Genomic DNA, 13,959 nt, shown 5'->3' on the forward strand with positions numbered 1-13,959 from the left:
TTCCAGAAAGATTTGGGGGATTTTTCTCAAAAAACTCCAGGGGGACCCTGCAAAGTGCCACTCTCTGCACCGTGCCAGCCCTCTCCTACCTTCACTGCCACATATCTAAGCAGCTTAATTCCCTTATTTGGCATTATTTTAACAGGCTTTTAGTGTCACTGGGGAGAGGATTTGTCAGAATCACTCCGTGCTCAGCATGGGGCAGCTTGGAGAGGAATGTCCATCACCCTCTGCCCTCAGCCCAGGTGTGCTGTCCTGGCTGGGGGACACACGGTACTGGTCTGGTTTGTCCCCAGACTCATGGGGATGGATGCATCCCTGCAAGAAGTGTCACCATGGTGCTAACCTGCTGGGGGTGCTGCTGGGAGCAACTGGGCTGCTTGGGGAGCAACTGGGGGCAACTGGGAATGGAAGATAAATGTTTTGTACCCCCATGGCACAGGCAGGGGTGACACCGAGGACACTGCTGAGTATTTGGCAGCTCTGAGGTGACCCCAGATGTGCTGAACTCCTGTCCCAGGGAGGAGGGGTCCAGGCAGGGGCTCTGCAGTGTCCCCAAGGCTGTGCAGTGTCCCCAGGGATGTGCCATGTGTCAGTGCAGTGTCCCCAGATAATGAAGCCAGCCCAACACGGAGAAGCAGCACAGCAGCATCCCTAGGGATGAGCTGAACTTGGATGAAGCTGGTGGGCAGTGTTGTCCTACTTCTGGGGCTGGGAGCTTCCCGGTGGGGTCACGGGGCTCAGCAATACACAGGTACCATCCCCTGTCCCTCTGTCACCTGCTGGACGCTGGCTGCTGGGTGCTGTCTTTCAGGACAAGGCTGAATCATTGCAGGGTGATGCCAATGCCAAGGACTCTCCCTGTGTGATTTGGGGTAAGAAGTCACAATATTTCCAGCGTTGTTCCCTCTGCTTTCCCAGTTTTCCTGTGCCCAGGCCGTTTCCCACCCTGGAGCCAGAGCTGGGGCTAGGTAACCTAAGCACGGATCACACCAGAAAAGCTGATGCAAAGTTCCCCTCCTCCTCACCCCAAACCTTTGGGAGAACATTTTCCTCCAGAAGTAGGGCTGGAGAGGATGTCAACAAACAAGGAGCCTTTCATCCCTGCTGGCAGGGACACCAGGGCTGCCAGTGCTTTGTGCCTGATCCTGTGCACTCGGCTGGGAAAGGGACAGAGATTTTCCTCCTTTTACATCCTTCCAGGTTTTTCTCCCTTCTGCTCACTCTGAGTTAGATCCTGCACCTCCCTCCCTCCTGCTTCCCACCCCTGGATGTCTCCAGGGTCTCAGGTGCTGCTGCCACTCCCATACAGCCTTGTCCGGCTTTCCCTGTCACCATCCTGCAGAGCTAAGCATCCTGTCCCTGTCCCTCAAGGACATCCAGCCTGCGGTGGAGGACCGGGGGGGGGTTTCAGGGTCCGAGGACATCCCGGGATGGGCAGGAGGCTCTGTCCCCAGTGTCCCGCCCACAGGGTCTTGTCTCTGCCCCATAGCCTCGGGCACAGCCCAGGGGTGGTGGGGGCACTCGAGGGCTGGGGGAACCCACCCCAGAGTGGGTGTCACCATCGCCTCCCTCTGTCCCAGTCTGCTCCCAGCACCTGTCCTGCGGCTGGAAACCCTGCAGGATCCACTCCAGCTCGGTGGGGACCCTGCAACTGGAACCTATGAGGTCACCCCATGCATTTGGAGCATCGTGGGGACCCTTGTGGAGGCAGCCCCCCCCCAAGCTGGGGACTATCCCTTCATCCCTGCACACCCGGAAAACCAGGGACCCCCACCTCCCAAAGCCTGGCAGCCCCCTGCCCGCAGGGAAGCCCTCTTCCCCCCGCAGCCGGGTCCCCCCGGCTGCAGCAGGAGACACCGCAGCAACGGGGACCCTCGGCGCCACGGGCTCTCCCTGCAGCCGGCCCCCCGCGCTTTCTCCCGCATCCTCGCGGGGTCCCCCCTGCACCACCCCGCAAGCAAGAGGCACTCCCGGGCAGCCCAAGCCGCTCTCCCCCGGCACCGGAGACCTCCCCTCCCTTAACCGTGCATCTCCCTCAGCCCCTAACTCCCGGGACCCCCGTTCCCCGCCTCTCCTGCTCTTGCTCCCCCTCTCTCCCAGCACCGGATATTCCCCTCCTCCCACCCCCCGGTGCTGGAGGCCCCCCCGCCCCTTACCCACGTACCGCCCCCCCTCTCCTTAACTCCCGGGACCGCCCCTCTCCCCGCACGCCCCGGTACGAGAGACCCTCCTCCCTTAACCGAGCGCCGCCCGTGGCCCGCAGCTCCCGGGACCCCTCCGCACGTCTCCTCTCCCCCGGCACCAGAGAACCCCCCCAGTCCCCCCGTAACTCCCGGACCGCCCCCCCGCTGCTCCCAAACTTCCCCCGCGGCGCCACCGCTCGTGTCCGCCAGGGGGCGCCGCCGCCCCGCCCGCCGTTGCCGTTCCCGGTACCGGCGCCCCCCCCGCGCCCCCCCGCGGGCGGCGGTGACGTCACGGCGGGCGCGAGCCGCCGCCGCTGGTATTTGAGGCGCGGGGCGGGCGCGGGGCCCCGCTGCGCCCCCGCCGCGCCGGAACCGCGGGCGCGCAGCGGCGGCGGCGGCCACGGCCCCGCCGCCCCCCGCTCGGTCCCCGGCACCGGCCGCACCATGCGGAGCGCCCGGGCGCTGCTGCTCGCCCTCGCCCTGCGGGTCTACGCGCTGGACACCGAGACGCCCGCCGGTAGGAACGGAGCGCGGTGTGTGCGACGGGGAGAGGGTCCTGCTCGCTCGGTGCGGTTCCGGGGCTCCACCGACCACGGTGCGCGGAGGGTCCAGCCCGTCCCACCGCCACCTGTTCCCACCGGAGAGTGTCCGAACCACCTCGGGACCCCCGTCCTCCGTGAAACCACCGGGATCCCGCCTCCCTCCCTTCCGGGCACCGATATGGGGGCTCCTCCCGCCTGCGCCCCCCCGCCGCTACCGGGGGAAGTTTTTCCTGCCGGGGGTGCGTTGGCCGGGGGGCTCGGCGGCGCCCGCCACCCCGAGGATGCTCCGCTGAGCGCGGCCCCGCGGTTCCCCTCGCTCCCGGTACCGGGGCCGCCGTCCAAACTCCCCCCCCGCTGCACCCCGGGAGGGAAAACTTCCCCCGGTGGCGGCGGGGTACTCGCGGGCGAGAGGAGCCCTCAGGCCGGCGCCCCGGGGCGGCGGGGTCCCGGTGCTGCCACTGGCGGCCCTGGCGGGAAGCCGGGACCCTCCGGTAGGAACAGGTGGCGGCCGCGGCGGCTCCGATCGCAGCCTCCTGGCTCTCGTTTTGCTGGGGGGTTCTGAGGGAGTTGTACGGCGATACGATCCATCGATTAATTTGATTAATTTACATATTTTAAGTTTTCCCCTCCTCCCCTGAGCACCTCGGCGCCGAGCCCAGCGCTCCCCGGGCCCCCCCAGCAGGGAGTCGGGAAGAGCTGATGCGGCGTGCGGGACGACGACGACTCGCTCCCGGTCCCTTCGGGAAGCTGGAATGGGGAATGCTGCGGGGAATGGGAATCTGGGGCTCCCGAGGCGCTACCGGGGGCTGCGAGCGCTGTTTTGGGAAACAGAGCCACGGGACTTGGTGTTTCACTCCAAGGGGTCTCTGGTGCTATCGCCCCCCGCTCCTGGGTGATGCTAATCGCCTTAAAGTGTATTTTTGCCTAGTTCTTTGGTTTTTTACCTTTAAATCCAAGCTGTTCACCTGCACGCAGTCCCTATGGTGGTGCATTGATTTTGTTTTTTTGGGTAGTGGCATTTCTCCAAAGATTATAAATAGTGACGCCTATCAGCAGAAAACAAGCGGCGGCTGACCCGTGCATGGGGGATGGAGAGGCGATGGGTGGGGGGTGTGAACCCGTTGAGGCTCCCCCGGCTCATGCAGGGTGGAGGGAATGGCTGTGTATTTTGGGGGGAGAGGCTGTGTGCTGCAGGAGCTGCTGCTCTGAGCTTTGGGGCTGAGCAGGGGGTGATGGGGAAACTGAGGCATGGAGCTGGTGGGGGGCTCAGTGCTCCGGTGGAGTAAGGGGCCTCTGCCCCCCCCGGTTTCAGAGGGGGATTTGGGGCTCGCTCTCCCCAGCCCGGTGCGTGGTGCTGTGCTGGCTCTCAGGGCTGAGCTGCTGCAGCCCGTGAGGGGCTGGAGGGGCACTGGTGGGGACGCACTGGTACTGGGGCAGCTTTGTGGGGAGGGTCCCCTCCTAAGCAAACCCTTTTCCCTCGGTGGGGTCCCTTCCTTGAAGGGCAGGATCGAGCCTGCTCCTGGTGTAAATCAGGAGTACGTTTGCTCCATTTCCCTGGCAGATGCAGAGCAGGCTCAGCTCCGCAGTGGAGCTGAAGGGACTGGATCCAGCTGGAGGTGAGGGGTCTGCTGCCACCCCCACGCTCCACTGCAGGCTGCTTTTCACCTGGATCTGCTGTTTGAGCCTGCTGATGTGGCTTGGCCGGCTGTGGGGAGGTTGCCGGGCTCATCCCTGGGGCTGCACAGTGGGCAGGGCTGGGGAAAAAAAATATTTAAGCCATTTGCACGTGCTCTGGGCTGCTGGGGAGGACACACTGCTTGTCTCGCTGGATATTTTCAGAAGATGGAGGTTTTTTTAGCTGTGTCTTTGTGAAGAAGGGGCCTAGGTGGTCCCTTCCAAAGGTGGGGAAAGTGAGGCACAGGGAGGAAGTGGGGTGCCCTGGTCACAGCCCACCATGGCCTTAGGGTGTTCTTTGCTCCTTCCTGCAGCCCTCAAACTTCTTGTAGTTCATGAAGGTTTTGCAGTGACTGAGCTGGCATTGCGGGCCCGTTGTCCTTGTCACGGAGGGGACCTGGGTGTGTTGGGAGGCACCGGCTGACCCCCCAGACTGCGGGATGCAGGGGCTCGTGTGGTGCCAGCAGGCTGCGATGGGGACCTGTGCTTGGCACCAGCGGCCTTTGGCAGTCCCACCTCTCCTCGCTGGGCTCTTTGCGGCAGGAGCCTTTCCCTGCTGGAAGCCCGTGGCCAGGAGCCGCCTGGCTTGCGGGGCTCCTCACTGGGCCCGGGGGCAGGAGGTGGTGCAGGCTCAGGTGTTTCCGTCCGCTTGTTGCCTTCCCTGTCTGGAAAGGTGGATGTGGCACTTGGGGACGTGTTGGGGGCATGGCTGGACTCGGTGATGTTTCCCAACCCAAATGATTCCACGGTAGGGTGCACCTCTGTTTCTGTGTGCTGCACCCCAGGAGCTCAGCAAGGAGCTGCTCCGGGGTCCCGGCTGCTCTCCGGCCGTGGGGACCCGCGATGGGGACACACAGCCGCTCTGCTGCGTGGCACTCCTGCCGGAATTATGCGGAAGCTGCTTGCGCTCGGCTCCGACTTCGTTAGCAGCAATTAAGCAAATACAATATTTGGGTTTGCAGCTTCCACTTGGGAGGTTGGGACTGCCAGGGAGCCCTGGACTGGGGTTGGTGGCGTCTCCGGAGGCACTCAGACTGCTTGGGGGGGCTGGGGGAGGTGGCTGCCGGCTGTGTGACCAGCTGGGGCCAGGCAGGGGGGACCGGCCCCCCAAGCGTCCCTGTCCCCGCGCGGCAGCGCCGGCACGGGTGACCCCGACCCCGACGCGGCGGTGCTGTCTCGGTCGAGAGAATGGGAGCAGCCGAGCAGACGCCGTTCCCGGGGCGGGGATTGGGGTCGGGAGCGGGGCAGCCCCCGCCCGTTAACGGTCACGGGGGCTCGGGAGGTGCTGGGAGAAGGGATGAGCAGGGGATGCTCGGGGTAGGGGGTCAGGAGCAGAGATGGCCCCGGCTGCTGCTGGGGGACAGGGTCCGTGTTCCGTGCCCTCCGGGTGCTCAGGTGCCCGATGCTGCTCTTGGAGCGCTTTTCCCGGTGTTTGTTTTCCTCCGCCTGGCTGTTCGTGGGCTCTTCCATGCCAAGGCATTTTTATTCTCCCCACCCCGCCTTCACCAAGCACATAAAATGTGCGAGAACATTACATTTTCCTTGTCAGCTTGTTTCAGGCTTCGTGGGGTTTTTTGTGTTTTCTTTTTTCCCTCTTGCCTATTCTGTCGTGCCAGGGAAGAAGCTCTTTCTCTTGTTTGCTCCTATGTGTGTTTTTAATGCCCTGAGAATGCCATGCCCTTTCCCAGAGCGCCCAGACAGTGCAAACACCCTTGAGGCTTCTGCGTCGAGACACTCTGGAAAATCCTGTTGACGTGCCCAAGTGTGCCTTGGGCAGAGGTTTCTGGCTCCTGAGCCCTTGGCTCTCCAGTGTGGGCAGAGGGACACTGGAGTGTGGTGGATTTTTACCATCCATGAGGGAGAAGCTGAATTTAGGGAGGCTCAGAGTGATGCTCCTGGTTGGACCTGTCCCTCTGGCTCCGTATCTGCAGCTCCACGGTACAGCCTGGCAATGTCTGGGTTTTTTCCTTCTCCATCAAGACTTGCAGTTGCATTTGTTTCATTTTTACCCTTTTCTTGTTCCAAAACTCCTGTTTTGTATTTTTCCTCTGGGTGCCTGGACCTGCCCTGGCCCCTGGAACAGGGTTGCTGGTGAATCACCTCCTGGCCTGAAATGCACATTTTTCCTTTTGTTATCCAAACTAAGACAAACCAGCCCTATTCCAGCTTCCCTGGGAGCTTTCCCAGAATAAAGTCTATCAGGATCAGGGTCCTGGGGGAGGAGGGACACCCCCTGGAAAACCAAGGCAGGTGTTTGTTGGTGGTTTTAACCCCTGTCCTGGCCATGACCACCTCCTTGCTGCCTGTTGATGTTGGTTTTTCTCTTGACTGCACATGAGATGAAGCTTTTCCATCACTTCATCATCCAATCCTTGCTCTGCAGAGAGGCTGGGAGCTCTGAGCACCCCAAAATGCCCCACAAGAATCTTCTCCTGGCTGCAGTCCCTCTGCAGGGATTTGCTGCTTTGCTTTGGGCAGTCGTGTGAAGGTTAAGCATAGGGGGCTGGAGGCAGAGGAAAGCAGATCCCTGCTGCATCCCTGGAAGCTGGGAGGTAGCACAGGCTCTGGAGAGCCTTATCACCATGGCCTTACCATCTGCCTGCTTAAACCTCCATAAATAAGCTTTTTAATAATCTATTATTAACATGCACTATAATTGTCTTATTAGACATGTCTGAGAACCTTTAGTTACTGCGTGATTAAATGTCAAGATTCCCAAACCTCTTCTTCCCTATGGCAGCTCAGGATTTGCTTTGCAGCTTTCCTTGGATCCTGCTCTCTCATGCCAGCCTGAAGATCCCTCCTTGTACTTGGTGAAACTGAGGCTTTCCCTTTGGACAAGAAGGATTCCCAACAATTAATCCCCTGAAGCAAATTGCTTCCTTGTTGGCAGCCTCAAAACAAATAGGTCCTGGAGATGGAGCTTTTCCTTTCTGCTGCAGGTGGCCTGGCAGGAGCTGCTGCTGCTTTTACCCGTGCTGGGGTGGATGTGGGTGGGTGATGGGTGGGGAGGAGGTGCCAGCCTGCATCTGCCTGGCTGGAGGGGTCCTGGGGACACAGGATCTGCTCCTCTTTGCCGGGTGAAGGGTGTCTCTGGGGAGTGGCTGTGGAGCTGGCAGGTGTCAGAGGGAATTTCCTGGGTGTTTCTGAGCTATTGCTTTCCTGGCCCTGGGAGCGGCAGGTTCTGCACCCTTTGCCTGGATCAAAAGCCAAAGTCCAGCTCTTCCAGCTGCTGGAAGGGAAAGGCAGAAGAGCCCTTTCCCCCTCCCTGCTGCCACCACTGGGGGCTCACATGTCAGCTGCCCTTTACGGCTGTTATTTTATGTATTTTTTTTCAAGATCAGCAGTGTTGTTTCTGCTTGCTGGATGGTTGCTGGCTGCAGCTCATTCCCAGCTGCTTGTTTGCTGTTCCAGGTTTTGCCTGGGTGTCACAGCCCAGGTCTGCAGCTCCTGCCTGGGCACATGTTGGGGAACATGCTTACTGCATGTTTAAGGGGCCCAGGCTTTGCACCTCAGTTTCTCCCACCTGGAGAGTGAATCCAAGTGTGGATTGTGGCGAGCCAGGCTGGGGCTGTCCCTGAATGCCAGTGCCAGACCCCAAATCTGGGTGCTGGGTCTATGCTCGCTGCAGGAGCAGGACAGCAGAGCTCCCCTTGTGCCAGGGGGTACCGAGGGGTGCAGGGACTGTTCCTGTGGGTGTCTGGCCACTGGGATGCTGCTTGCTCCAAAGAGGAGGCTGGGCTGCAGTGGGAATGCCAGGAATGTGATGCTCATGCACTTGGGGCCCGGTGAGTTCTCTGTGTGTCACCTTGACTCTGTGTGACAGATTCACAGCTGGAAGTAGCCTCTTGACTGGCTTTGGCCATAAATTCATTATTTCTTGACCTTCCTGCCTCCCAAAGTGCTGAAGATGTTGAGGAAGAGGATGGGGGGTAAGGGAGGGTGCTTGGCACCCCTTTGGCACCTGGCTGACCCCAGTGTCCTGCAGCAGGGATGGTGGGCCCAGCTTGGGGGGTGGGGGGCTCTGGTCAGCCCTGTTGCTGAAGGTGGGGGCAGGGATGTGCCTGCCATGGCCCTGTTACCTGGGGACCCCACTGCCCACCCAGGGTGGTCCCTGACTGGAAGCTGGGAAAGCCCCTATCCCTGACAGGGGTGCAGTGGAGCAGAGAATTGCACTGCAGCTGGGGGGTGGGAGTATGTTGCAGCTGGAGCAATGTTCTGAATATTTTTGTCATACATAATTTTTTGATGCCTTTTTTTAAAATTGGGTTTGAAAAATACTGTCAAATCACCCGTGACAGGGTGGCGGTGCTGGTACAGCCCCTCCCAGCTCCCTCTATCCTTCCCAGACTGACAGAGGCTCCATCCTTGCCCATTCCAGGCCTGTGCTGGTGCTGGGGAGCCCTAAATGGGCCAATAACTGCTCTGGCTCCCTGGACTCTCCATGTGGATCCAACCCTTCCTGACATCGTTAAGTTAATCAGGATTGTGGCTGGGATGGGGAGGCAGGAGATGCTCTGAGGATGAGGGATGGGGACATCGATGACCTGATAAGTCTTAATGAGGCCACTGTCCCCGTGGCCCTGCTCAGGAGACAAGCCCTGGTGACCCCTGGGCGTTTGAGCCTCTGTGCTGCTTTGCGCTGGAGGCCTTCAGCCTAATTAGCCCAGTTAGCCGAGCCAAGGAGCACGTGTGGCTCCGGACCCTCAGCTGTGGACACGCCAGCTGGGGCAGGCTCCAGAGCAGCATGGCACCAGGGGCGAGTGGTGGCCGGTCTAGAAGAGCAGATGAATCAGTTGCTGTGGCCCGGCTGCTGCCCCAGAGCATGAGGCTTGACTTCAAGGTGCTGCCCGAGGGGTCTTGCTGCTGTGTCCTGACAGGGGATGTGGGAATGGCTTTTCTCTGGAGGGGATGGAACGTTGCAGCCCCTTGCTTACAGAGGTGAGAACAGGTACAGGGATGGATCATAGCATCTGCATTCCCTTGCTTGGATGGATTTGGAGGTGTCTATGGAGCTTCTGTGGTTTTGGGGTGCTCTGTAGGGTTCCTCAGGGTGCAGCCCCCTCTCTGTCCTGTGCTTTGTGATCCTGGAGCCTTGTGTTCCTCCAAAAGCTGTGATGGGGAAAGGTTCAACTACAGCAATTCTCAGGGCTGGTCAGGAAGTCCCGGCAGATCCATGCAAGGATGGCGTCTCCTCCAAAGTCCTTCTCTGCTGCTGTCAGCCTATACATGGGGACGAGGACCTGTCACAGCCCCACGCACCCTTGGGTACCAGGTCCTCATTTCCTGCCAGCAGATCCTGCCTATTAGCAGAGGTATGCTGACCCCCTGAGTAATTAGCTGCATAAATGCTCTTTCTTTAATTACAAGGTGCTTCAATGTGGTTAGTTGAATTTACTCAGGTGGGTGATCTTGGGCACCCCCTGGCGCCTCAAAGTCCTCACTGGGACATCTGGTTCTGTGGTTTTGGTGTCATGGGGCACCTGCCTCTGCACCCTGTGGAGGTGGGTGCTGGAGCTTTCCAGTTTCTGGGGAAGGAGCAGCTTGGGAGTGACTTTGGAAGCCTCTCAATGCCAGGGCAGACTCTGAACTCTTCCTGTGGTGCAGGTTCAGCCACTGCCCTTCTGAGGCTCTTCCCAAGGACTCTCTCATTTCTGTTATTATTTCTTCTTATTTTTACTGTCTTTTCATCTGTCTGCTGAGTGATAATATCCCATTGATTTTCTACAGCCAGCAACCAGCCTGCTTTCCCTGGATTATAACAATATTAAACTAAAGCACTGCATCTCCTTATTGGGCTATTTCTCTGTATATCAGCTGAACTTTTTATTTAGCCTCTCACCCAGGCTCCTGTCTGGGGATCTCCTGGCTCTGAATGACATTTCTCTGTCTGAGAGGCTGTGTCCTGCCTTCCCTCCCATGGAATGGTGGCTGCAGCTGGTTGGGGATGGGAGCTGGGATCTGTCTGGGGCAGGATGTGTGCAGGCAGAAGGTGGAAGGTGCTGGGTATTGGGGTTTCATGGTTCTCCCATGGGGTTGCAGGGTGTTGTGTGCACTTCTGGCACTGCAGGGACTCTTCAGTTATTCCTGCACACTTAGTGTAATCCCAGAGTTTTTGCTGGAATGAGTTGAGGGTCCTGCCGGTCAGGATTGATAGATGCCCAAGCCAGTGCTGACTGGGATGACTGAGCCAAATTCATGGACTGGTAAAAACAAACCTGTTTTTTCTGGGCTTGATTTGCCACTTCCTTACCTTTGCCTGGCTGAAGGGTGCCTGGCATGGTCCAGTATGCTCCCTGGACCTGTGGCAGACCTGCTGGGCACACGGCTCCTTGTAATTCCTTCCTTGAGGGCTCCTGCCTTTACCCTCCCATTGCACAGCAGAGGTTCAGCCAAGCCCTGGCGCTGGTGATGGATGTGCCCACGTCACACGTTGTCACCTTCCAGCCCCGCGTCAGTCAGCTGATACTGCTGTTCCTGGCTCTGCTGGTGGCACGGAAGGAGGAGGAGGACAGTGACCTGGATTTTGCATGGCACTGAGCCTTAGTCCTGTTCTCCCCACCTTTATCCCACCTAGGGCTGGCTGGGATGCTGGGCATGGTGGGGATGCTGCGGCCTCATCACGGGATGGGGGCCGAGGGCTCCCTGATTCTGTTCTGTGCCCTGAAATGCCACCAGTGACCCTCGAGCTGCCTCCCAAGGCCCTCCCAGTGCTAGCACATGCTCCATCCCGGGAGGATAAGCCTCCCAGTACCGTGCTCCTGTATCCATCACTGCAGAGATGTGGGACCTGCTGTGGGAGGGGAGGCTGAGGGTTGCCCCCTTTTTATCCCCTGCAGAATAGGGTTGGTTTGGAAAACTTGCTCTTTCCCATGATTTCTGCAGCTGATGTTGGAGTCCCCCAGGGCTTTGGTGTGGTACTGATGTGTCCTAGGGCAGCTGCTTTTCCTGCCTGAATTCCTGCCAAGGGAGCATCTCTGTGTCCTCAGGCATCCCCTGAAAGCAGTGTGTGTCCCTTGGGGCTCATGGTCCTGGTCTCTCAGGGTCCCTGGGCATGTGGAGTAGATAGTCCTCAGCAGAGGCCTGGGGGACCTTAATAAAGAAGCGAGGGGGAGAAATGAGCTTTATTCCCCCTGCCTTTTCCAGTTTATTTTCATTTGTCCCCATTTTTTTCCCCGAAGTGTCGCACAGCTCTGCAGCCCGTGAGCTGTAATTGCACAGGGTGCAATCAATAACGGCAGGATGGAGGTTTCCAAGGGTTTCCTGCCTTGTTTTTTTTCCCATGGAGTCCACCAGACAGCAATGACGGTGTTAATTAAGTGATGGTTCATTATTAAAGCACTTGTGCAGTGGGTTAGTGGCCTCCTGGCTGTGCAGCTCGAGGGTGTTTTTGTGCTGCAGGACCTCTCTTGAGCAGGGTTCGAGTGACGGAGTGATGCTTGTCCTTCCCTGGGAACAGCACTGGCTGGGTCTGGGTGCTGGGCACCAACAGCCTCCGGATGGGATGTTAAATCCCCACATCCCCTCTGGGCATGGAGCTGAAGCCTCCTGGTCTGTGTCCCCCAGCATCTCCAGAGCAGACAGGGAGGTACGCTCCAGGGAGACATTCCTGGTGCTGCCTGCAGCAGGGTGATGCAGCACCTGGTCCCAGGAGTGCTGATCCCTCTGGAGCTAAGAGCATGTGGAGCTGCAGCTGGATTTGCCCCAAGGAATGATTCTGGCAAGATTAATTATTCCCCCTTTGCTTTTAAATGCATTTTTGCCATGCAGTGATGTATGGCACACTTGGTCCTTGCCCAAGCACAAGCCATCCCTGTGGCATTGCAAAGTCTTCAGAGTTATATTTTCCCAATTGTATTTACTTTGAAATGCCTGTAATGAATCCAGATTTGCCAATTCTCTCCCATCCCTGGGGTTCCTTGCAGGCTGCTGGGACTGGGTACTCGCTGTGGGAAGTTTGACAACTCCTTGGGGACCTACAGGTAAAAGCCATAAAGAGTCTTTACCAGTCAAGAAGGGGAAAAAAAAAAAGGAAAAAAGGAGATTTATGTCTTCTGTAGTTGCTGGCAGATGGATATTGTTCTCTAGTCCTGCGTGTTCCAAACACTGAGGTTATCAGGCATAAGTGACTTATTATGCAAATCCTCCCTCTTAATATCTGGCTGCTCTCTCCCTGGAATTGCATTGGCCAAACCCCACACGTTCCTGGAGCTGCTAATGTTTACACATTAGCTTCTCTGGCTAATATACAAGACTTCAAGTTGCAAATTGATGTTTCTTACAGCTGAGCAAATTATTTTTCTATTAAATACAATATTTAAAATGATTTGGAGAACCAAAACAAACTACTGGTGAGAATTCTAATGGTGCTGCTTTCCATATTCTTCTAATAAGCTTTTGTCTGGGCTGAGAAATCAGTGATATTTCTCTTAAAAGTTTCTCTTTGGCAGAAGTGGGGAGCAGAGGAGCAGGGAGGGGGTTTGTTGTCGTCTCTGGGGTGTGATGCACAGAAACACTTTCAGTGTTGTGCCGCTTCCCCAGGCCCTCTGCATGTGTCAAGTGCGGCTACAGAGGGATTCAGCTCCCCTTTGCTGGGTTGGAAAAGGTTTTCCCGGCAAACTTCTGGGGTGTTTGGGCTTGGCCATGGAGCTGTTGGTGTACCCACTGTGGCAGGAGTCCCAGTCAGTGTGAGATGTTGGGGTGCTGGCACACAGGACCTCTCCCTGTGTGGATTTTCCCACTGAGCTGGATTCCTCTGTGCCAAACAGCCTCTGTAACATCCCACCTCTGGGAATTTGAGCCCCCTGCAGAGGGAAATGTTCCTGAATCCCTTACCCTCGCCCGGGAGCCTGTGGGGTGCTGTGTACAGGATCTCACTGGCTGAGAAGTGCATCTAATTTTAGATGAGTTGCAGAATGTGCTCCCTGTCCCCCGTGTCTGCTGGCACCCGGAGGGAAGCAACTCCCAGCGTTTCCTTCCCGGGGCACGTTCCCGTAGGAGTGTGCCAAGGAAAGCACCTTTAAATAGCAGCTGGGATCTGGGAGGTGGAAGGCTGGCTCTGCTCCGGGGGTGCTGGGAAGGAATGGCACCTTGGTGGGATCTGCTGGAGCTGTGGTTCTGTATCCCAGCACACCCAGCTCCCTGGGCTTTCTGCCATCCCTGGGGTGATCCCGGGCTGCTGGTGTTCTGGGGCTTCACCACATCCCCTCTGTGCCTCTGTTTCCCCATTTGCAGCAGATCATTGGCCATTTATCCAGTGTAAAGAGCTTCATCCTTTGGTGCAGACAAAGAGCATCTTCCTTATGTGCGTTTAAGAGGAGAGGTCTTGGGTGTGTTAATTTGGGGGTGTGCAAGCCTCCACCTTCATCCCTTCTCCTGGGAGGCAATGAAAACTTTGGATTTGATGGCAGAAAAGCTCTGTTCACCCCCTGCCACATCTGGCTGTGGTCAGATGATGGTTTCACTCTGCAGGGTGTTTGCACTTGGCTGCCAGGGCAGCGTGTCATGTGCCCTGTGGGTACCTGAATCCTCCCCATTTCCTGCTGAGAACTACTTGG

The 13,959-nt window shown here is 58.0% G+C and overlaps 1 protein-coding gene across 4 annotated transcripts in view; it reads left to right on the forward strand.

Annotated features, from left to right (window-relative positions):
- Positions 1–2,508: 2,508 nt before the first annotated feature.
- The window catches only part of PTPRU (protein tyrosine phosphatase receptor type U), a 56,387-nt gene continuing 44,936 nt past the window's right edge, over positions 2,509–13,959 (forward strand). For all 4 annotated transcript variants that reach the window (XM_064398099.1, XM_064398100.1, XM_064398101.1 and 1 more), the window contains exon 1: positions 2,509–2,703. In XM_064398099.1, the coding sequence (XP_064254169.1) occupies positions 2,631–2,703 (73 nt within the window). In that variant the 5' untranslated portion in view covers positions 2,509–2,630. The remainder of the gene's footprint in view (positions 2,704–13,959) is intronic.

This window comes from Passer domesticus, chromosome 24, assembly GCF_036417665.1.
Source record: "Passer domesticus isolate bPasDom1 chromosome 24, bPasDom1.hap1, whole genome shotgun sequence".
Classification (NCBI taxonomy): domain Eukaryota; kingdom Metazoa; phylum Chordata; class Aves; order Passeriformes; family Passeridae; genus Passer; species Passer domesticus.